Source organism: Tripterygium wilfordii, chromosome 12, assembly GCF_013401445.1.
Source record: "Tripterygium wilfordii isolate XIE 37 chromosome 12, ASM1340144v1, whole genome shotgun sequence".
Lineage (NCBI taxonomy): Eukaryota > Viridiplantae > Streptophyta > Magnoliopsida > Celastrales > Celastraceae > Tripterygium > Tripterygium wilfordii.
In genome coordinates, this window is record NC_052243.1 from 3,853,452 (window position 1) to 3,878,271 (window position 24,820).

The 24,820-nt window shown below is 37.8% G+C and overlaps 4 protein-coding genes across 5 annotated transcripts; 1 reads left to right on the plus strand and 3 right to left on the minus strand.

Annotated features, from left to right (window-relative positions):
• Positions 1-95: 95 nt before the first annotated feature.
• LOC120010833 (kinesin-like protein KIN-7E) lies at positions 96-6,777 on the minus strand. Of its 2 annotated transcripts, none has more exons than XM_038861717.1 (12): positions 5,647-6,777; positions 5,261-5,350; positions 5,076-5,176; positions 4,871-4,984; positions 4,678-4,759; positions 4,521-4,588; positions 4,350-4,415; positions 4,131-4,255; positions 3,512-3,851; positions 1,948-3,024; positions 871-1,184; positions 96-631 (listed from the first exon to the last, which is right to left on the minus strand). In XM_038861717.1, the coding sequence occupies exons 1-12, from the start codon at positions 5,852-5,854 to the stop codon at positions 310-312; spliced, it is 2,907 nt and encodes a 968-aa protein (XP_038717645.1). In that variant the 5' UTR covers positions 5,855-6,777; the 3' UTR covers positions 96-309. The 2 variants fall into 2 exon arrangements, with proteins under 2 accessions (XP_038717645.1, XP_038717644.1); XM_038861716.1 differs by having other exon boundaries at positions 871-1,190.
• Positions 6,778-7,889: 1,112 nt separating this feature from the next.
• Positions 7,890-10,719, minus strand: LOC120010914 (uncharacterized TPR repeat-containing protein At1g05150-like). The gene has a single exon (XM_038861837.1). The coding sequence runs from the start codon at positions 10,495-10,497 to the stop codon at positions 8,107-8,109; it is 2,391 nt and encodes a 796-aa protein (XP_038717765.1). The 5' UTR covers positions 10,498-10,719; the 3' UTR covers positions 7,890-8,106.
• Positions 10,720-15,404: 4,685 nt separating this feature from the next.
• On the plus strand, positions 15,405-16,559 carry LOC120010471 (cold and drought-regulated protein CORA-like). Its single transcript, XM_038861268.1, has one exon. It carries the CDS (start codon positions 15,405-15,407, stop codon positions 15,993-15,995), a length of 591 nt encoding a protein of 196 aa, XP_038717196.1. The 3' UTR covers positions 15,996-16,559.
• A 1,003-nt stretch (positions 16,560-17,562) lies between these two features.
• Positions 17,563-19,220, minus strand: LOC120010267 (B-box zinc finger protein 21-like). Its single transcript, XM_038861011.1, has 3 exons — positions 18,690-19,220; positions 18,163-18,591; positions 17,563-18,067 (listed from the first exon to the last, which is right to left on the minus strand). The coding sequence occupies exons 1-3, from the start codon at positions 18,873-18,875 to the stop codon at positions 17,801-17,803; spliced, it is 882 nt and encodes a 293-aa protein (XP_038716939.1). The 5' UTR covers positions 18,876-19,220; the 3' UTR covers positions 17,563-17,800.
• Positions 19,221-24,820: the final 5,600 nt, after the last annotated feature.

Here is a 24,820-nt window from a genome sequence, read left to right on the forward strand (position 1 = left end):
TATATCAACCAATCTGACGTGGAAAGTGAACCTCTCTATTTTTTTGTAGTATGCAAAATCTTCAATACAGAGAACATCCGTGCTAAAATGCCACAAGCTTCTAAACTAACAAATTATATTCTTCCTTGAAGAATAAATCAAGTCACTAAAAGAATTACAAGTCTAAAGATTGCTTAAGATATACATTATGAATATGAAAATCAAGAGTATTAGCCACATGTTTAACTTTTCATGCTGAACAGAGATGATGCAGCCATCAAAGTGGTTACATACTTAATCAACAAAACGATCTCTCCACCTCCAATAGATTTATAGTAGAAGAGACAAGTTAGATTTCAAGCTGTAAGATCTCTTTTTCATGGAGCGAGGTACGAAGCTGAGTCCAAATAGTTCCTTAGGGACTTGCCCTGGCTCTACAACCCCAACCAACTGTGAAACAAGGGAGGCACTCTCCTTTATATGGTTCAGGTCTTTTATATCCGTCCATAAGCGATGTGCCAACTGTAGGCTCCTCTGCCTTGTCTTCAACCCAATACCCCACTTTTGGTAAAGACCTTCCCTCTCCTTTCTAGAAAACTTCTTCTGTAATTGCTTGCTCAACATTTGCCTCTCGCGATTGAGATCCTTCATACTGTGAAGACATAGCATTTCTTAAGTTCAGTTTAACATAACTTTCCTATATTATTTCTTATTCCAAGAAACGGCATTCTGCACCATGTAAGTTCAGAAACTATTGACCCTGATACGACGGTAAATATTGATATATTGCTTAATTTAATTGAACAAAGTATATAAGATTTAAGCATAAAAAAGTCACGTCATTAACAGCAGGAGAACTTTGATAAAGCATTTATTTGTGAAAAACCATACCTCGAGGTAGGAGTAACAATTTGACCACCTTTCATGGCCTTGGTTCGGTGGAAAAATGTGTCCTTGAGAAATGATAACCTCCGGAGCTCTACCTCCATGTACACTAAGTCCGAAGAATCACCTTTGAAGAGCAGGAAGAAACATGTTCTATGAACCAAAGGTACATTGCAAGCGACCCATAGTTCAAGAATCTCTTTCCTCTGCCTTTCAAATTCAGGTCTCCAGTCAGAGCAGGTTTGCGTTGCAAGTGGCTTAGCATCTTGATCAGCATTGGTGCTTCTGCTTTGGGACTTGATGGTCGGAGGCGCTGCTTCCTGAACCTACAACAAGTAACCATCACATGCTGAACGATAAATAATATATGAATGACCAGTAATTGGAAAAAAAAAAAGAAAAAAAAAAGAGAAGCTACGCAACTAATATATTATCCAATTTGTCTGACCAACTTTCAAGGAATAATATAGCGATTAATATTATCTTCTAGATACCTTGAGGTTGAGGATCTATCAATACAAAAAATGTAGCAAAAAGTGATACACGCACAAGAAGATACAAATCTACTTAGTTCAATAGTCTACTTAAATTATGAGAGAAACACCTACTTTTTAACAGTGGGTAACAAGTATATACTCTTCAAAGTCTACAAGTATAAGATAAGATATAAAAAGATGAGCAGAACCATAGATGGAGCACATCACACAACCAAATGTCAAAGAATAAAGCTAGAAAACCATAAAGAAATATTCAAATTCCTTAACGTATCCCATCAAAGGCAACAAAATCATGCACATAACATGAATAACTTTAGTGTGTGCAGTAAAATAAGCTGATATTTGGAGAATTATATCTTTTATGCAGTAGAATGGAATAAATTCCGTAATGCTCCAATCGTGTTCTCATTGACCAAGAAATAAAGGTTATGAGGTTCTAGTGACTCATCGTTGCATATAAGGTACAAGAAAATGAATAGGAATGCAATTGTTAAGCAACAAGAAATAATTTGCATGGGAACAAATGTAAGACAACCACATTAATATCAAATTAGGGTGGAGCGAAAGAGAGAGGTGTCCTTCTCACCATATCTCCATCAAACTGCTTCTCTGACTGGATTTCAGGCATTTCATTCTGTTGTGCAGTAAAATCATGAGTTGTAGGAAAATCATATACATCATTTCCGGTAATGCTTTGTGATTCCACTGAAGTAATGGAACTTTGAGAATCCTTTCTGGACATCCTTGACTTGGCACCATAGCCTTTGATGCCAAGCGATTCTGCTAAACTAATAGAATTTTGAGAATCTTTCGTTGACAAGTTTCCAGTCTCGACACCACAATTCAATTCAGACAGCAAGCGGTCAACACCTCCCTCTCTTTCCATCATGTCCTTTTCAAACCTAGCGGATGGTATGTTCTCATTTCGTTCCAACTTCTCAGACCAATGAGACGATGGAATGGACATGAGAACTGCTTGGGAACTTCTGCTTCTGCTCAAATTCATCCTTCTAAACCTAGGCACAGATAATTCAGACGAACAAGGAGATTGTTGCAGAGGATAAAAACTAACAAGATAGTTGATGGCCTTCTGCAGCTTCTCAATTTTTTTCTGCAAAGCCTCATAAGTAGTATCCGACTTCATAGAGCTTACTTCATTTTCTTCCTTGTCTGAGGATAACACATTCATGGTCCTTTTTACGGATAAATGTTTCTCTTCTTCAGCAGGAGCAGGTAAGGACAGATCAGCTTCTGTTCTCCTGTTCATTCTTGATTCTTCAATTTTAATACATCGAACTTCTTTGCAAGTATCTTCAGATAGTTCTCTTTCTCTCTGTGTCATTTCCTCCCAACCCTGACATAGATCAGGGCCAACAAACTTTGGAGTACTATCATCCAGCAGAAAGTTGTCTTCAGGATTCTCAGAAACCTCTAGGTACTGACAGTTGGGAGAGAGGACACTGGGCCCATCAACCTCATTTGATATGTTGCATGGTTGAAGACTGGCCTTTAAACTGAGAGGGCAGACTCTATCTTGTGACTCTACAGTTGAATATTCATCTACTCTTGAAACTGGCTCCTCTCGAACTGCTCTTAGCAAATCCTCAACTCGGGACAGGGCAAGATCACGTTGCCAAATCAATTCTTTTATCTCTTTATCCATCTGTAAAACAAGGCCAAGTGAATAAACCTTCAAACATGAGTAGCATGCAGTTAAAAACATGTCCTCACCACTTCACTACAACAGCCTTGAAAAACCCAAACAAGTCTAAATTCTATGTCAAGCTAAAAGAAATGATTGGAATACTGGATTGACCAGACAAAAAAAGGGGACTTCTTGGGACTAGGTATAAAGCTCGGAATAAATAATGAACCTTCTCGGGAGAGCTGTTAATCTCACACCAAATTTTGGACAATACATATATGCAAACACTAGTTCCACCTGAATAAAAAGTTTCCCTTTATCATGGTTGGGTCTTTATTTATTTCTAGTAAACTCTTCAACTCATTTCCAGGAAGCCAACAAAACAGATGGTTGCAGCAGATCCATTCTTTAATGACACCTGTATCCTTTTTTCCAAATGAAATATGTGCCTTTTTAGTGTGTGCACATGTGCAATTACTTAGTATGGCTTTATTAATGTCATCACCTGTTCAATTAAAATTTCTTTCTCTCTCAGTAATGCAGCAGAATCACTCTTAGGCTTGGAGGTTGATCCTAAGCTCCTCAACTCCTTATTCAGTCTGGCCAATTCGCTTTGCAATTGCTTTACCAGTGTCTTATCTGACATCACAACATTGACCTGTGCATTGGTAGTCACTTCTTTAGCACAGATAGCAAACGAAAGCGTATTTCTCGACTGCTCAACATGACTGCGAGCAGGGCTCATAGTGCAAATGATGGCTGTTCTAGCATTGCCTCCTAAGGAGGTTTGGAGGATGCGTGTTAGCTTGGAGTCCCTGTAAGGAATGTGTTCATTTCTCCCCTTGCTGCATCAATCACAGTAGTAAATTGTTAGAAAAATTAAGTATTAATATTAATAAAAAGAAAAGGGAAACACAAGATAATTCTTTGCAAGGGAACAATAAAATTTTCAAACAGCTGGGGGAAGGTTCCAAAATAAAGGAAAAGCACAAAAGAGTTTAAGGTTTAGGGCTTAGACAATATATTTTAATCAATAGTAAACATGAAGTCATTGAAGTGCAAACATATTAAAAAATGTTGCAAGCACCAGAAATTAAACGGCTTAAAAAACAAGATTGACCAACCTTAGTTTGCGTATTACAGTTCCCAGGGTTAGTAAACTGCGATTAATGTGACATCCTTCTTTCAGTCTTGCACCAGTTGACATTGCCTGGGAAGCACGCTCACTACCTGCAAGGTCAACAAAATTCTGCGCCAAAAACCCAAATTATAATTCTTTACTAATATTCAAGAAACCATCCAAGCAGATGCTCACTATCTAAAGGAGAGTAGTTGTTTTATACCAAACTAGCTGCAAGAGTGCTAGAATTTTTGGCACCTAAGTACTCACGAGAAGAGCTTTCAACTGTCTGCGAAAAATGAACCAATTAAAGAAGAAAGAAAAAGAAATATATAAGTAATAGTATTCAGTAGAAAGAAAATAGAAGCATCATTCACTAAAAGGACATGCATACTAGTCGTAATATTTGATGAGATCTGGAGCTGGTTTCATTCAGAGAAGTCTCTCCTATCTGCCTTTGAGCTGCAGGAATTCACTAAAATTCAAAACCCAATTTCGTATGTATATAGATATAGCATCATCTTGTCAAAGTTAAAAAAAAGAGCCCTCACCTGCGCAGATGGATAAGAGTTCTCGGAAATGGTCACTGTCTCTTAAAGTCTCCTCAATAAGTTTCTCGACAACAGTCCCTCTCTGTTAAATTGATGTATGGTTGTTAAGAATATCGGGATTCATCTAATCATACATCCACAAAACAATATTCTGGCAGGGAAGGAAGACAAGGGGAAAATATGCATTGTTTACCTCTGGATCATCCAGGAGTCTCAGTGGAGTACTATCTGAACTGAGGAGATCCCTGACGACTTCATTGTAGATTTCCATGGCAGAGACTTTTAGCACAAATTCTCGGTCTTTATGCTGAGATATAAATCAAGAAAAGAAGTATTTTCAGTATTAAAATTATATATTAAAACGGTAATGTCAAGAAAAATTTGTATATTATTTTTACCCTCTCTATGTAATCATATATATCCTCAACTGCATATTCAGTAACTCCTAACATTGTGTATGTCTTTCCACTACTTGTTTGCCCGTATGCGAAAATGCAGGCTGGAGAGATTTGAAAACTTAGGAATATCAGTAATGCAATATATAGAATTGGAAAATCAGGACAGGAGAGAAGGAGGTACTCACCATTAATGCCACCAACCACAGAAAGAGCAACTTCTTTGGTTGCTTCCAGATAAACCTGCTTTGTGGGACAATTACACCCAAATACTTTGTCTATCCCCATTTCATTGATAGAAATAAAGCGAAGGTAAAGGTGCAGCAGAAAAGTGGAAGATCGTCAGTGATTCTGTAATCTGTGTAAAACTTGGTGGGGTGGTGGGGCAGGGGGTGAGAAAGCTTCAAGAAGAGACTGATGGAAAATTTATTTTCAAACATTAATCTTTTTATTTCAACAGTATCTAAAAAAAATGCTAATAATTGAATTCAATTCAGTTTCAATCGTTCAAAACCCAAAAAAAAAAAAGAGAGAGTGAAAAACTAACAAAATGATCAACATAGTATTTGCTTACCAAGTGTATAGGCAGCTGGGAACATGGACCGCTCCGGCACGCTGTGTTTGAAAATAATTGTGTTGTTGTTGATGCATTCCCAATCCGATATATCGTTCCTTGAAATTTCTCTCTCGTTCAGGGGCCTCAGCCGAACCGAAACCAAAATATTCTCTTGCTTTGCCTGAGATCCCTGTGTGTCCCCATGTATTAGCTCCTCCATATCCATTTCCCCCCAAACTCTTAACCTATCCTATCTTCTCTCAAAACCTAATTTCCATCTTAAAAAAACAACCTTAACAAAAGCTTGAGCGATCATGCAAAATGGCTATTTCTCTCCCTTTCTCGTCCCTTTCTCTCTCTGTGTGGAGGGTTCAGGGGAAGAAAGCGAGGGAGAAAGAGAGAAGAGAAGGAATGGCCGTTAAAGCAAAGCTGTTCTTCTTCTTTTCCTCTCTCTCTCTCTGGCTCTCTCTAATCTCCGACTGACTTGGCTTAGTACCGGCCTTTGAATTGAAACCGCGAATGCACTAACTAAAAATAACATTTACATACCGTTTAGCCCTCCACAATGTTGACTATTAACCAATTTAACAGCCATCAGGATTCTTATTTTTAGCTCCGTATAAGTTGGCACTGCTTCAATATGGCACAATGCATCTTCTGGCACTGCTTTTCACCATCCTCGACAAAAGCCAAAGCACCAAGCACACTCGTGAAAGTGAAATTTTCAGGCTTAAAATCATTTCCTTGTCATATTACAGAATAGCTCAACAGCAGCTTGACCGCCATCATTATGGGAATAAGCCGTGATCATTGCATTGTAGAAATTAAAATCTCCCTTGCCAGCTTTAGATTCCCAGTGGCAGATTACACTGAAATGATCGTAGTTCTTGCAACTTTTTCTGGTTCAGGAATTTCGTCGAGCAGGTGTTATGCATATGCTAGTTTGCAACATATAACGATCAAACGGTTGAGAATCTGGTCTCGAATCCAGAAGCAATCATGTTGGCGTGGATGGCACTGGTAAGGGAGAAGGAGAAGGGGATCCTTGAGAAGCATAGTTGCAGTTGGGCTGCGTAACGGTTTGCCACTGCATCTGCATGTATAGAACCGACGCTTCTCATTTTTATACCGGTCGAATTTCATGGTTTCTTGTTTTTACTCTGAAAATGAAATGATTTCATGGTTTCCATGGAATCGAAACTGGCTAACTTCTATTTACTTTGGCGGCCAAAATTAGCCCAAATAGGCCCGCCCAAACAAGGATGAGGAGGGCCTGAGCTGGGCCATAATCAGCCCAAATGTCCAAGATTGCACAACAGCCCTTAATTAACTGATTTGGAGGGGTAATCGATTCGCTTTGGGCACGTTTTATGGCCAAGCCATGCCTCCTTGTGCCATGTTTAATCTGCACACATTGTTTTGTTCAACTAGATTTTTTTTTCTCAAATAAAAATTTCATCTATGTTTCGGATTTATATTCAATGGTCAAAAATTTTCATGTCTTTTTAATGTTCAATTTAATTTTTACTTGGAACAAAAAAATATATGTCAAAGTCGTAAATCCGATCAAAACACGTTCATAACATTTTTTTTACAATAATTTATATTGGCTTTACAGCGGGACCTGCAGGCCCCAGCCACTCTTCCAGTCTGCATAAATATCCAAGTTAAGCATTCATCAAGTCCAGGGGCCATACTTCACTCCACTAGCAGATTCTGCTTCTATCACTGCCAGTGAGTGATCTCCTTCGGGACTCATTTTGGTGCTAGAATGTCCTTTTACATGCAGAACACAATGGTGGAAGTTCTGGGGAATGTTCCAAGTTCCCTAGAAGAAACAGACAAAAACATCAAAACCTGTTGAGAATACATAAAGATTCTGAGACTTCACCCGACCAAGCAATGTGGTAACTCATAACTGGTAAGCCCTTGCGTCCTCATTATAAATTAACACAAGCAGAATCAGACCGTTTTATCTAATATTGCCTGGATGGATGTCGGACATGTCTGATCTAGTTGGGTAGGAAACTTAGATGAGCCAGGCAACAATCTACCTATGAAAAGTGAAAGCAGCTCCTTCATATCTCACATCAGCGCAAACGCAAAAATCTGCTATTGGGCATTTTGTAGCTAAAAACTCAAACAAACAATCAAAACCTACCATCAGTGAAAGCAGTTCCCTCGCATCTCAGATTAGCACAAACGCAGAAATCTGTTATTCGATATCTTATGCTAAAAACTCAAACTTCAAACAAAATCAGTCAGGAGTAAACAATTGCATGAATTTATGCACATCTTCACAAGTTAACAATCTACTCGAAAACGAGTGAGAAGGAAACTCTGCATCTGCTAATAGACAAAGATTTCAGAAACAATTTCTCATACAAGAAGATGAAGCGCACCCAAAACATTCACAAACTACATTATTTCACACTGATCAACTACAATAACTTGAGGGGATGATACAGGATCATAAAACTAGCTATTGTCATTATGGGATGGCAAAGTAAAGCACATGCACTTATCTTTCATTGCGTCAGCCTCGCTTCCATACTCCTTAAATTTGTACTCGTCCTGTTTACATGTAGGAGGCACCTTTCCCTCACTGTAGCAGTGATTACATAGACTAAAATGAGACTTCATCTCCTTGAAACGGGACCCAATAACTGGATAATAGCAAACTGAGCAAACATGGCGTCCATGGCGATTCCGATCACCAGTTTCAAGCTTTACCAGAGTTAAGATTATCGCAAAACCCCAATCAGGATCATCTAACATGACAAGGAACTCATTGAATGATACCATTGAGGCATCTGTCTCTCCATGGACTTCCAGCCCCTCACTAGCCCCATGGGAAGGAATATATATAGCCCTCAACAATCTGATGTACCCAACTGCATCAACCCTTTTTATATGAGAGCCACCTTCATTCTGGTGGCGCCATAGAAGTGCATCAAAAGCAATTCGCTTTCGTTTGTCTAGAGAGCCACTACAAATGGGAGCAAGAATGGCAAAGAACAAGCCAAGATCCACCCTTCCTGAGCCCATCTCATCCAAAACAGAGAGAATCCTCTCATTTATTGCCTTGACAGCACTTTGGAAAGTTTCAGGTTTTAGAAAAATAAGTAACCTGCAAAGTACTTCCTCTAAATTAGGCTTGCGTATTGATTTCTGAGGAACACCATTGCCAGAATAAGACACTGGTACATCATTTTCCCGCATTTCCTTCTTCAAAAGCTCCACATCACAGCGACTCAACCGAGTAATTCTCTGAAAAGACCTCATATGAAGAGCATTGGCCAAGTCCTGCCTGAATGTTGTCTTCTCATCCGCTGTCTTAAACTTTGAGGTTTCAACATTTATAAAAGCCCCCTCCCCATTGGTACCATTAGCTTTCACCTTCCTCTTCTGCAGCTGCTTCAAATGTGATACAGCATCATGCAATTCAACCCTATTTGTCATTTTCAGTGCTTCCTTCAAAGCTTTCTTAGCTTCCTCCGTTTCTCCTGCCCCCAAGAACGACACAGCCTTATTGAGCTGTGCACGCCAATGGTTAGGCCACACAGCCAAAACCCTAGTATACATCTCTGAAGCTCTCTGGAACCGACCCAAGTCCATATAAAGCCCACCCAAGTTGTATAAAGCATCTACATGACCAGGTTTCAAATCAAGTGCTTTCTGGAACACTTCAATTGCCCTCTCATCTTCGCCCATGGCATGCAGAGCTGAGGCCAAATCACAATGTGCATCAGCATAGTCTGGTTTCATAAAAATGGCCTCTTCCAAGGCTTTCACAGCCGCCCTATACTCCCCTACCCCAAAAAGAGCACTTCCCAAAAGTTTCAACGCTCTAAAATGAGTTGGGCAAAGAATTGCAGCTTCTCTGTAATATTCACAAGCACTTAAAACCATACCTTCACCTTCCAATGCAATACCGAGATTCACATAAATCTGAGGAAGCAAATAAACCCATTGAGTACCACCTGCCTCAGCAGACTCCAGTGCCAATAGGAACTCCTCTTTGGCCTCCTTATACCTCCCAAGAACATACAAACAATTCCCAGCTCTAAAATGTGACCTCACATCCACTGGCTGCAACTCACAAGCCCTCTGGAAACTCACTAAGGCTTCTTTGAACAACTGGTGCTCGTATAAGACCCTCCCAATTGCCATATGCCCATCAAAAGCTTCTTCCCTAGATCTTGCACCGTCGGCCCGTCTCCTTATAACCCCCAAGTCCTTGACGAAAACTGCATAATCATGCCCAGACTCCTCCCAGAACACCCTCTTCTCTGAAATTTCAGCGGAAGGCCCCAATTCCCTTGACCACCCTGCGTCCGAGTAGGCATCATAGTTATCCGCTTTAAATTTGCCATCTTTTGCCTGCTTAGCCTTCAATCGCTTCACTAAGATCTCCAAATCGTCCACAATCTTCCATGTGTCATCAAAAACAACGCCATGATTCGGCGAAACCGCCCAGGCTGCAGTCCTCTGCTTCTTCTGCGACTCAATCGCCCTCTCATCCATAACCGTCGACGATGAAGCCTCTGATACACCAGAAACCCCTTTGTTATCATCAAGCTCGAGATCAAGGGCGTCAAAATCACGGTCCACATCACCTGCCCCGTCGTCATATGTCTGAAGAAGACCATCATAGGTCAATCCATTCTCTGCATCAATAAACTCACTGTAAGTCCGAAAAACCTCGTCGAGGATGGCGTTGATTTGCTCATCACTGAACTTGACCCTGGGGTTCACGGCGACAACGAGAGCAGACATTTCCTCCCTGTTCAACCCTCCATCACGGTTCGCATCGAATTGCTGGAATATCCTCTTCACCTTCTCTGATCTGCTCCCTCTCGTCGCCATCTTTGTCTCCGAAAATGAAGAATAGTAGAGAAGATGATGATGTATATGGTATAACCCTAATTCACTGTTGATTAACTAACAATGATGGGGTTAATTTGGGGTCTGGAAGGAGTCTCTGGCAAACTGGCTTTTTTTTATCTTCTTTTTTTCCAGTTCAACTTTCTCTGTCTTTTCGTCGAACAGGTGATGGAGTGGCGGGGCGGGGCCGGGAAGGGAAGGCCCACTCTCTCTCTTTTACATTAACAGGTGACTTGTTTTTGTTAGTTGGCAATTTTGGCAGTTGGCTAATGACTGTTTTCTTGCTGTTTTTGAGTTTTAAGATTATCGGGTTTCAGGCTACCGCTGTACCCTTAACATAGTTCATTAGAAAATTTAATGGGTTGTCTTTGGGTTTTTTCTACCTCAGTGACACTGAGTTGAAGTGGGCTTAACTGGGCTTCAAACAGAAAAGGCTATTATAAAAGCTCGTTTCAAAATGGGCCGAAACAAGCCTAGCCCGCAACGGATAAGTTGGCCTGTACTATTGACATTTGACAACATGTGCTAGTGCAAATGAGCAATCTTGTCTAACCAGTCAATTGACTTCAATCTAATCCTCCAATACATTTAACTAACTGCTCTTTTTTTTTTTTCTAGTTAGACAACTTAGACTAATCATGGACCCCTGATGATGAGTAGTAGAACAAAAACACTTCAAAACAATGAATTAAAAAGCTTTAATTGTATCATTACATATATAACCACTTCGGTTTTGGTGGTTTTTTTTAACAGCCCTACAAGACGTCGAATTGGGTATTCTATCCTACATCCAACACCAGTGCAGGCTGCAGCTCCTGTCACAAATGTGGGAGGTAGACATTTTGATATGGAATTATGGATGCTTAAGGTTCTAGCAGTTCGACGATTATGTCCTTCCTATGCATAATGTGTTTCAAAATTGTGGCACTTTTTATTGCCAGTTGTTAATTAAGATATTTGCGGGCCTAACGGCACATTTGATTGACGTGTTTAGGGTCCATTTGGGTAGATGTTTTAGAACGTGAGGAGGATTAAGAAGTGAGGAGGATTAAGAAGAGATGCGTAACTTCATATTGTTTGGTTTGTGGAGATTTTAAGATTTTCAATTTCTTAGGCAGATATAGGTGGGAAGCATGATGCCTCCCAACATCCAAAAATAAATTTCTACACTGTTGTAAGGAACGTATGCATGAGTAGAGACACTCCTACTTCCAATACACACTTCATCCAACGTCATGGTCAAGCAAGAGATAAAAGATTAATTATTAGGTAGAACTGTTGTAACATGGCTCATGGTCCAATATTAGTTGAGTTCATAGGACCACTTTTCTTTTTCTACGAGTTAAGACATCGATGACTTGTTATCTTTTTGTATGTACTTCCTTGGGGGAGATACATATATATTACTTATTTAATTTCTCCTTAAATTGTAATAATTTGTATCCACTTGGCGATAATCTTTTCGGATTTAAGGTATACGACGCTCGAGGTCAGGAGTTCGAATTAACGATATTTCCTTGTGAAATCCTGGTTACCTATGCTTATCCCACTTCCAGTTCCCTAACCCTTTTCATTGGTAACATGGAACCCATCCAATTGCTCAGTAGATAATTGGTTGGTAAACTTCGGATCATATGGAAGACTCCGCAATTCCCATGGATTAGTTGAGACATAGACCGAGACCCAGTGCGGGAGAGAACTCAGGGTGACATTTGCATACGTTAGGTTAAGAAAGGGCACATCTGGCAAATTGTGAGCATGAGGCTTGAACCCAAGACCTCCCGCTTACGTTAAGAGTTACCGCAATCATCCTAAGCATGAGATTCAGTTCAGTCTTACCTGTCGTCAACGTGGTGTGGGTTGTTCTGGCGGTTCGAGATTTATGTTCACTCAACTATCCGGAGGACATGCTGAGTGCACTACATCAAATCATGTTTTTTATGGGGACATTCGTTGCCGCAAAAAATATTGTTGTCACCGTAAATGGTCTATAACGGCAACAACTCTTCGCCGCCGAAACGCGCCGCATTATGTTCCGTCACAAAAAAAATAAGGCGAGCCTCAATTGTTGCCGCATTCTTTAATTTATTTACGGTGATACCTATCGCCGTAATATATTTACTAATATACGACTGACAAATGTCACCTTATAATGGCACCTTTTTCAAGGCGATAATTCTCGCCGTATAAAGTATTATTGTAGATGTGTTTAACTAGTCAGATATTGTGATAATTTAGTTTATATGGCAACAATATAGACATTTTATGGTGACTTTTGTCGTCGCAATTGTTAATATTTTAAAAAAATATATATATTAATGCCCTATATAATACCATATCTATATTTTCTATTCCTCCTGTGATATTGTCATCAGAGTATTTCCCAAATCAAGCATATAACAAAGAGGTCAAATAAAGGAAAATCATCATATGGTAAAGCTATGTCTTCTATAACTTGAAAAGTATCTCACTCACAGTCCAAAAACATAAATCTAAACCTTACATCTATATCATGTTGTTCACTAAAGCACCAAAAACATTAATCATGTTCCCACCGTAGAGGTCGAGGTTCGAGAACCTTGTTGAATTTTGTCATAAATGCCTCTATTGCGGCTTGAAAATGTGCATCCACGCGAGCATCAAAGGTTTCCTCCAATTGACTCATCCTTCTTGCCATGTCTCGGTTTTCTTGGATGAGACGTTCCCTACTCTCTTGAGCAACCTTTTTGGTTGTGCTGATGGATCCCCTGGGTCCGAAACCATATCCCCTTGAATGATAAGATCTTTCACGAAGTACATGTGTGCAAACACCTCTTTTGGGGTTAGTTCCACTACACTTTCACCTCTTTTGAGCTTCATAAAAAGATTCAGGCATTTTGTTCCCGTTTAGGGAATGAGTTTCGTAACAACTTAATCAATGCATCAAGTGCTATGTTACTAATCCCGTGAAGATACTTCAGTTGAAAGAATTTAACTATAAATGACAACTATGACTCTGTAAAACCTTCAAAAACTACTTCTTCAGCATTTTTTAACAACCTATAAAATTTACCAGCATCTTCATTAGGATCTTCAAGTACGACCTCCTGAAATTCATGATTCATATATGTTTCACACTCTCCTCTTCGCAAATCATATATCATTTTATATGTATCAGCATCAACTTGCCTTTCTTCAGTCACATTATCCTCTAATTCATCTTCCTCCTCCTCAGAATATGAAAAGCAATCTTCTCCATGATATATCCAATTGGCCGGTATATGTAGTCTCAAAACCAAATTTTAGCAAACGTAGTTCAACCACTTTCCGTGTAAGTTCATACCCACTGTTACACTTACGACATGGACACTTAATCTTATCAACTATCCCATGACATGCAAATGCATCATCTACAAACTTTTTTAAACCAACGTCGTATTCTAATGAGCTTCGGTGTAAATGAATCCAATCCTTATCCATTCTGAAAAAATTAAAATCAAAGTTTTCTTTTGCAATGTAAATGCATATTGAACCAAAAAAACTCAACTATCTATAGAATAGTTAATAATCACCCACCTAAGTTAATACTGAGAGAAAATAAGAAACATGACAAATTTTTATAAGCATAGACAATTAGCAATTTTTTTTTTAACTATTAGAGAACTACAAGATCAAAGCAACTGACATCACTTAGCTTTGAAGTCACTGTTTTCTGCCTATAGAAGCCTTGTTCAAGTACATATATTCAATAAAGCAATTTCTCTAGTCGTTTTGGTTAAAGTACACTATGAAATCTTGGATTCCACCATCTATATTATTCTATATATAATGTATAATTAACGTAACAAAAAGACAAAAGTAAATTAAGTACTAGGATTATATATCTTCTGGAGTCATTACATGCCTATAACTTAGACCAGTAGAATAGACAAAATAGTAAGCAGGACTGTATCTAAAGAGAATGGAGACACTCCTTTCGTTGCAGTCTCTTCCCCACAGCCTTAGAGCTAGTGCTTCATGCTCTATCTCCACACCTGAATCGAACAATTAACATTACCAAATCCACCTAAAAAAAGAATCAATCAGACGGAAAAGTAATCAAAATTACACATAAAAAAGCAACAAAACTACCTGTCGAATGGAGACACCGTGATTTGGTACCTCCTCTGATTTGAGACGCAGGTTTGCAGCGACAAATACCAATTGCCGCTGAATGTTACCTATATTTACGGCAACAATTATAGTCGCCACTAATAGGAAACTATTTAACGGCAACGTTATATATGTCGCCATAAAAGGGGTAATCTTTTACGGCAATACATCCCTATCACCATTTAGCTTGTCGTAAAATAGTAAATCCCTTGTAGTGGTGTTAAGAAAAGTCACACATCGTTAAAATAAAGATCTAATGGACATGTTATAAGCTCATGGTTCCCTTGGAATGACCTGAAAGACCCTAGAAACCCTGTGATGGATTGAGCTTGGGAAAACAAACAATATCTTATAAAGATAATCAAGTTTGGGCTAGGGAGCCTAACACGAGCTGGTTTCTTGATTTTAAAAAAAAAAGTATCAACTTTTTAATGTTTACTTATCAAAAAAAAAAAACTTGTTAACGTCTGGAGTTAGAGTTAACAGCTAAGAATCTATATTTTATATATTAAGAATCAGAGAGAGTAAGTAGTTAAGAATCAGACAGAATGATGTGCAACAAAAGTGAGTGAGTGAATGTGGTGCACGCTGAGGCGTGCCTTCTAAGACAATATTCTTGCTTCAAATTTAGCTCTGATTGGCCAAGTCTGGCACCACAACCTCACTCACATGGAAGGGTTTATATATATATAGCTTATATTAAGGCAGCATGTCTAAGTAATTCTATGCAATAGTACAGTTAAGTAGCTAGCATCTCCATGGATACAGCGAGAAGAACCAGTCTATGGCTTCTTCTTTTCTTTTTAGCATTAATAACCATCGTTGTGTTGAGAGCCGATGCAGTGAAAAATGGCACCGTAGGCAATGCCATTCCATTGAATCTTGATAAGCTCCCTGAAGAAGAAAATGTTGGAGGAAGTAGCAACAACAAGTCCTCTTACACTGAAGTTGTTATCAACAATAACAAAAATAGATATTCTGGCGGTGGCGGTGGCGGCGGTGGCAGATACAATTATGGCTGGGGTGGTGGAGGGGGCGGGGGCGGGGGCGGGGGCGGGGGTGGAGGTGGAGGTGGAGGGGGAGGAGGTGGAGGTGGAGGAGGAGGAGGAGGAGGATGGGGCTGGGGAGGAGGAGGTGGTGGATGGTACAAATGGGGATGTGGAAGAGGAAGGAGAAGCATTAATAGGAAGAGAGAATTCAAGAAAGAAGAGTACAGAGTAGGTGAGTATGCACAATGCATGGGAAGAGGAAGATGTAGATGGAAGAGGCTGGATTGCCCTCTTCATTGTGGTGGACCTTGCTTCTATGACTGCCAACATATGTGCAAGGCTCATTGTCGACGACCTTAAAAGACTTCTTTCTCCAATTGTTTTTTTTCCTTAATTCTGATATATGGTGTGGGTGTGCATGGAAGATTGATTTTGTATGTTGTTTTTTGCTTGATGGATTTGACTTAGGTTTTGTTTACATAAATAGAGGCATAATTGTGAATGTTGGATCATTACGATTTACTATTGGAAAAGTAGTAGAGAATAATTACTAATTACACCTGGACGTCTTGATTAGAGAAAAAAGGTTTTAATTGCCATACCATTATCATAGTTTTTGCTTTTGATATGAATATAAGGTCCATTGATCTTGTCAAGACTTATAGTCTCACATTGGATTGATATAACTTAACTAAGTGGTATATAAGTAAATGTTCAATTACTTTTAAACAAGTGACACATTATTTTGTAAACCCCGGATACTTAGATTCCCCCACTCAATAATGCTCTGATTAGGTTGATACCATGATACATTTGCAGCCACATCACATCAATGGGACATGCAAGTTCTTGAGAGAGGGATTTAGTTATGTAGATGAGTTCAGCCGAGTCGGGCTTATCAATCCCTAGTTCTGACTTGTTTAATAAATGGGCTCTAAACTTGTAAGTTAGGTCTTAATTTGACTCATTTATAAATGAATGGAGCTGTTATAGACTTATGATTGGATACGGGGACTCTACAATTCTCCAGAGTCTGGAATTCGAATCTAACGATTTGAGAAGTATGTCACATCACTCTTTTAGGTTTTTTCTACATGATATCACTATGTCATATTATTCCTGGACCGTTACATTTCACACTCTGTCGAATTGCAGAGTTTCTCGATCCACTATGATCCAATGGCTCACGAGGAGTCCTGTCCATTTACAATCTAAACATAGACATTTAGGAAGACCATTTATAAAGTTTCTATTGAACCGCATGAAAGTTCAACAAATTTTTGAAGTGAAAAATAAGTTGACTTGAAAGTCTTATTTCCGTTTTTTGGAAATGGAACTGATGGGGTTTGGTAGTACTTCTGTTTTTCCAAATTATGGGTCGAGACACAGAACAAACAATCCATCTTTGTTCTTGTTCATATCATCATCACCATCTTCTCCTCCTTTTGTTCATCCTGTGTTGCAATCTAAACTGTCACTTGCACCGACAGTTTCACAAAATCACAACCCATCTCCCGACAAAAGGGTGACCACAACACTTGTGCTTTATCTGTCAATTCCGTCCTTGTTTTATGATCACAACTAACACAATCTTTTGCCCTCATAGTGTTCTATACACTATGCACTCGGGAGTTACTAAGTTCGATTCTCACTTAAAGTAATACTTTTGTGGCCACATGTTAAATTTTGACCTAATCTACCCTGTCGTTAGGTGAAAATTTGTCGATGTAGTGTACGTGAGCCTGACGATCAGATTTTCAGCCCATATTGGATGTCCGAGAGCACGGTATTATTTTTGGTTAAAAAAAAGTGTTCTATACAGTATACACAGTGGCTGTGTTCCATTTCTAGGTCAGGTTATCAGAATTTAAGAATCCTTCAAGTTTTCTGTCCATGGGCATGGCAATGATGAAGTGGAACAAGATAAAAGAGTATCAGAAGTTCTAGTTGGATTAGAGGCTTCTGTACAAAAGAAACTTGCCAAATGCAAGTACAAATCCATGGAAGCAAAAACCACACAAGCCGTTGGACTGGAGAAGGAGTACTAGTGGTAAACTAAAGATGACAAAACCAGCCAAGCCAAAACAAAACAAACCAAACCAGATAACAAAGAAAACAAGAGCATGAACTTTCTTCTTGGATGTCAAGATGTTTGTGAGTTGATCTTACCATAAAGGTCTAGACCTCTTGAAGCCAGCGGATGGAGGAGTAATCTGAGGAACTATAAAACCAACATCTGTCCATTTCCTGTTACTCTTCATACTTGTAGTCTCCTTTGTCTCCTTGAATACTATTTGTCCTCCCATTTGTGAAGGATAGGAACATAGAGGAGCAGGCGTTTGAGGCACCCAGAATCCCAAATTTTCCGATGTGAACGACCCAATATTGCTCTCAAGATCACCATCCATAGACGGCAACATCCCATTATCCCCCTGTAACCAACAAACATGATACGACTTAGATCTGAACGAAATCAAAGTACTTCAAAGTAAATGATCATGTTTGGGGAAGAAGATTGGATGCAAACCTTCCAGAAACCAAATGGAGTGTAGGAAGAGTCCAGAAAGTCCTCAACGTGCCAACCGGGCAGCATCTCTAAATACTCTGAGATGCTGCTTGTTGAACCATTGTTTTCGCTCACAACCAGACTATCCCCACCCTTTTTTGTAGTTGTTGTTGCCGCTGTTGTTGAAGTAATTGAGTTTGAAGTCTTAGCCCTTGATGGTGGATTTGGAACAGAGGAACGTTGAGACTTTGGATCAGGAACATAATCACAACCATTTGTCTCAGAAGTAGTGGAAGATGTAAAGAAAGCAGGAGTGGCAGAAAACTTGATTCCACTGAGTAGAAATCTATTATGCTTCTGGGTATGCCCGTTGGCATTGTGTATAGGCAGATCACAGTCTCTGCACAGAATCGCCCTGTCTTGCTGACAGAACAGGAACGCTCGTTTCTCCTGGACAAATGATCAAACACTTGACAATCAACCCATAAAAACAAAGCAAAATAAAACATCAGAAAACCCCAACTTCTAAGAGACAAAAAAGCAAATACTTGGCAGATATCACAAAGTGGGTACTCCTTAGACGAAGGATGAAGAAGGGAGAACCGCTGGTGCTTAGAAGCCAACTTGTTCGCGTGGTGGACACGGTGTTCGCAGGTATCACACAGAGCCGCCTCGTCGGCGACGCAAAACACCGTCGCCTCACCCTTGCCGCACACGTCGCACTGGATCTTCATTTCTTCAATCTTCAATCACACTATTGATACACCCAATAACCTAAACCCTGCACACACACATACACAGAGAGAGAGTATACAATTGGGAGGAGATCAGGAGGAAGCCTTGAACTCCATACTCTCTTTAGTGTTCAACATCAACGTGATTATTTTCTTGAATTAAGGGTTTAAGGGTATTGTTGTTGAATTGTTGAATTTGTAATCTTTCTTTGATTGATTTGGGTCACTGAAAGTTACAGAAGCAGAGGAAATGGGAGAAGCTTGGATGCTAAGCTTGTATTTAACCGTTGTGATTTATTTCTCAGAAGCCTGACATTGATGACTCAGTGAAAGGATCTTTCATTTCCTCTTTTGATAGTGCACAGTGAATATATATATATATATATATTATTTTTTAATTGAAACGATGCATAATCTACAAACTATTCAGTTTAATTAGCAGAAGATGAATTCTAAGAATTTGATTTGAGAAAAAAAAGGGTTTCCTTGTTATGGTTCTAAAAATTCTTTGTTGTGTGTCGTAATCAAAACTTTTTGATAGTTATTGTTTCATGTTACGCTGGTGGACGTAGACTATTTAGTCGAAATCACGTAAATCTTTGTGTGTTTGTTTGATTTTCTTATTTCAATTGCATAAATTTCTATGTATAACGTAATCATAGGTTTATGCTTCCATAAAGTGTAACAAGTATATATATAATATATTACATATATATATTGCCATAAAAATTACATTTATATATATTGTTAAAATACTATTGAAAAAGAAGCCTACAAAGTAGGATAGTGGACTGTCCGAATAAGTCGAAAGCTATCCGTATAAGTGTTTTGAAACAAACATGAAAATTGGGTTCCCATTTTAAAACGTTTGAAAAATAAATTTTCAAATTAAATTTAGTCAGATTATTTAATACCCAAAAATATTATTACCTTTTGCACATTATATGGGGCCAATGTCCAATTATTTGTGTAATTGTGTTGTAGATGGGATAGGCATGTGATGGCTTTGCATAATATAATAAATTACTTAAAAAGATGCAGGCAACTGTCTTTATATAAATAAATTAATAGCAAAGTCGAGAAGAATAGCCTGGATTGCTTCTAGGGTTTTGGATTTGTCAGCCTATAAGCAGATACTCCTGTCAAATCTTGTTTACTTAATTAGTGTTGTTCCTGAATATTTTATTAATCTAGTACGTACCCATTTCTTCTTCTTCTTCTTTTTTTTTTCTAATAAGCTGTAGATTTTATTAAAAAATATAAATAAATCTTAGGGCACATGAAGCAATTGAACACGTACCGACTTGTTGTATACAGTCAATGATGCCTCAATCGAGATGGTTAAGACATATGTTTGATTCGATGGTATCCAAACTCGAGTTCTCTGCCGTGATTACCTAACATAATAATATGTAACAAAACAAAACTTGCCTCAATGATCAACCAATCAGTCTTAATTAACATACATGATATGGTGTCAAGCCACATAAGAATTGGTAGAAATTAAAGTCAGATAAAACCTTAATAAATATTTACATCACTCCACAAACTAAAGAAATTGTAAATCCACGCCCTCATACACCTTAACAATATTATCCATTTTGGGTTGTCTGGTTCCCATAGACATATCGGGCCCACATGATTTTGTTTGTCCTTAGACCTAAACAAGTGAAAATTTTGAAATTAATTGTTCTTGGATTCACAATCACACACACCTTATCAAGTGAAAAATAATCAATGGTTAATTGAGTTTAGGGAGATAAATCATAGTAGTATATATAATACTATAATTGCGGGATCTTTATCATTTTTGTTAAATTAAAAGAATTAGAATAAATTAATTAAAAGTGGTTGGACACAATGACGTTGCATGCATGGGGCGGTGGGACTAAGACTAAGTGACTAACACTTGGTCAAGTAAAAACAACACTTTTTCTTTTCCAACTCCAAGAAATGCACAATCCATTACAAACAAATAATATATATATATATATATATATATATATAGACACTTTTGTGTATATAATAATATAACAATCTTATGAAAATTTTGGGAAAGGTAAAGAACCTGCGATTGGGGATTAAAATAGGAGATAGTACTGTCGAATCGAAAGAGTGTGAGGCTTATATATTATTTAGATGTGTGTTCCTTACACTTAGAACTACACATTAGCTACGACACTAACACAATCGTATGGATGTTAGAAATTCAGCCTAAATACTACAATCAATATCATTCATTTTGCGCCAAGGGTCATTGGTCCTCGTCGTTAGTTGTTAGGTCCAAAAAACACATTATGTATACAAAAGTTATATATATTTATGCACGAAGATAATTTTTGAAAACTATTACAATTGATTTCACACAAGCACGTTTATCTACGGAATCATCTAGAGATCGAATGTTATATACAAAAGATAATATCACATTAATATTATTGATGGGGCACTTCGACGCCCAAGTTAGTTCAATAGACAATAGGACTACTAAGATAACTCAATTTTGAGAGCTCTCTCTTTAATTACTAGTCAAAAGTGAAAAACTGATAAAGATTTACCTGAGTGGAGGTTCCCTTTTATATGTTCTTCAATTCGAAATACGAGTCATCCCTGGTTGTGGGCATGATTTCTGGAGGTGAATCGCCCTAATATCTCTTGTTGATCTTCTTGAGATCTTCTATAGATCTTTCAGGATCTTGTTCTTGTTTGGGATTCGAAGTGTTTGGGTCACCTAGAGTTCACGAGGTTATGCCGGATTGATTGTATCGAGGAGTAGGGACCGATGTGACATTTGGATGTGCCGGGATGCTCCCCAGTTCGGTCTCCTCTTATTCGCTTTATATAGTGGCATGTGTCATCATTTCATAGGATGAATATTTTGTTATTATCATATATATTTCTTTTTTTTGTGTGTACTGAGTGCTGTTTGATATGGGCAACATGTATATATATTAATATATCTCCTGCGTTGCTGCTGTTTGGTATGGGCAACATGTATATATACTTATATATCTCCTGCTCTGCTACTGAAAAGAAGAAGAAGAAGAAGAAGAAGAAGAAAGAAGGAATCAATACTATCATCATATATACACAAGCATTGACCAGGGGATGCTTCGGGTAAGGTTTACAATAGGCTATAACGATAATTATTCTATGGACAATTCGCTGGATGTATTCCAACCTTAATTGTTCCATACCACCCAGCAATCTATATAGCACAAAAATTAGATTATTGAGATCCGTAGACATACGGAACACCGTAAAGATGGAGTACAACCAAGAGGATTAAATTTTTTTTTTCTTTGACAAACACGAACACAAAGCTGAACGACATCTTATTACATTTGACATCGCCGAACGAATCCGACTCTATCGGTTTATGTTGGCTAACAAAGACTGAACAGATAAACTACACATGGATTGCAACTGGATCTATGATAAGGATCTTGACTTCCTCTTCAACAAGAAAGGTTGATCATCATGACATTTTTACTTTCTTTTCCTAATAATCAATAACTTGAATATTATATACAATTAATTATTATCTAAATACTTACAAATGGGCCAGCTCATGGGCTTATAGTATTTCCATTAGTGGGCCCTCTCCCAGTTCCTGTGCCGGCCAGAATACTCACTCCTCCATGCGAGTAGGCTGTAAGTGTATTACTATTTGGGTTGTGTTTGGTTGCAAGTTTGACATGGGCGTGGAATCATCATACATTCTTTTTCTATGTTTGGTTGCCTTTTAATTACAATTATTGGATTGAATGATTATCGGCCTTTTGTATTAAATATAAAAACCAATTATCGGCCTTTTGGATGAAATGTATTCAACCAAACATCACACAACATTCCAGCAGCATATCTGCTATTAAAATTGTCAAACATTTATGCTACTACCATTTCTGCTAGCATATCTGGTACTTTGAAAATTGTCTACCAAACTAGGTTCAGGTATGTGGCGACACCGACGATGGGGAGATTGCCAGTGATGTTCTTACGGCGACAATTACGAGGAAGATGGGTGAAGAGAGAGAAGAAGATGGAGGAGGATGAGATGTCGGGGATGAAGAAGAAGAGAGGCGAGAGATAATGACTTTTTAGGGGTAAAATGGGGATGACATTGAAATATTGATGACATAATAGGAATGTATACAAAAATGTTGGTAAAATGCTTTGATTTGGGAGCATTTGAAAAATAGGCAAAAATGTTTTGAAAAATGTCTCAGATTACGTGCACCATAATGTTTGTTTGGTTACCTCATAACATTTATATTATAAAGTAATATAAATGCTTGTAAAAAACTATACCAAACGGAGCATGTCACCTGGTACTCTTCAAATACATTTGTCAAATTCTAAATGCACCCATATTTTTACTCTATACACCCCCTCAATTTTTTTTTCTCTATACACCCCCAACCCCATCTCTTTTATATTTATAATTTATATTTTTATATTTGTATAATTTATAATTTATAATTTATATTCTATAGTTTTATAATTTATAATTTATATTTTATAATTTATATTTTATAATTTATATTTTATAATTTATATTTTATATTTGTATAATTTATATTTTTATATTTTTATATTTTTTAATTTATATTTTTATAATTTCTAATTTACTTGGTCATAATTTTTAATTTATTTTGTAAAAAAAACAATATTATTAAAAAATAATATTGTTATCAATACAAGCACAGTAATCAGAGGTTATGTCAACAATAGGTTGCAATACATTTATTAAATGAACAATTTTCTCATAATCATGGTGTTGTTTCTTATATGGTGTCACCCATTTTGTTGCACAATCATACTTGTATGAAAACCACAAAATCATAATAGGGATATCGGATAATTCTCACTCATAAATATCTGAACAAAGTGATTATCATTCACATATCCAATAGTGATTACTATACGTTCTGCAAGTGGAGGGGGGATGGATCGCAATGGTAAAAAAATCAAAGATTGTACATCGCTTATGAGACGCAAGACGATGTTGTACCTTGATGCGATAAGGTGTCCCCTATTAGACATATTCATCTAACTTATAAAAAAAATTCACACCATAAAATTTATAATTGATATAGTTAGAAACGTACAGCAAAATATTAAAATAAAATTTGTAGTATTATTTTTTAATAATATTGTTTTTTGAATCAAATAAATAAAAAATTATAAAAATATAAAGATGTGGGTTTAATGATGGGACATGGGGTGGGGTGTATAGAGTAAAAAAAAAGGGAGGTTGGTGTATAGAGTAAAAGAGGAGGTGCATTTACATCAACTCAATACATTTTCATGTTCTAACAACTTTCAATTCCCACTGATAATTATATAATCATTCATTTTCTCATTGTGAAACGAAACAAACGCAATCCTAGCGTTGTTCAAGACCCAATGTAGGAAAGGGCTTCACAAGTCACAAGTCATTACGGAACTGCCTCGGTAAACATAATAATATAATTAATATTAATAAATAATAGTAGCAGCCACCTACTCGGTGTCATACTAAACTCGTAACTGATTTGCAGCGAGTACTTAGTTATACCACATCCAATATGAGTATAAACTCGAGCTATATTAAACTCAATTAAAGTTTCTCACCTAACGTGGAGTTTACATAATTTGACCTCAAAGAAATTCCCGATTAGACTTATCACTTAAATGGTTTGCTCTTGAATTTATTGTGTAAGATGAGGCTGTGGACCGTCACGTGGACGGATTCCTCTTTAAAAAATCAATCTCTCTTTCACAAATATTTTTCTTAAAAAAAGTGTTATTCAACCATGACTAGTTTAAGTCCATGCATGGTGGAGCCATCCAGGTAAGTAAATACGGAGTCCAATGTCTCTCAGTCAACTCAGCACTAACTAGATCTCAAGACACCTATTGGAACTGGGAACTCACACCGAGAATTATGCATATGATATGTT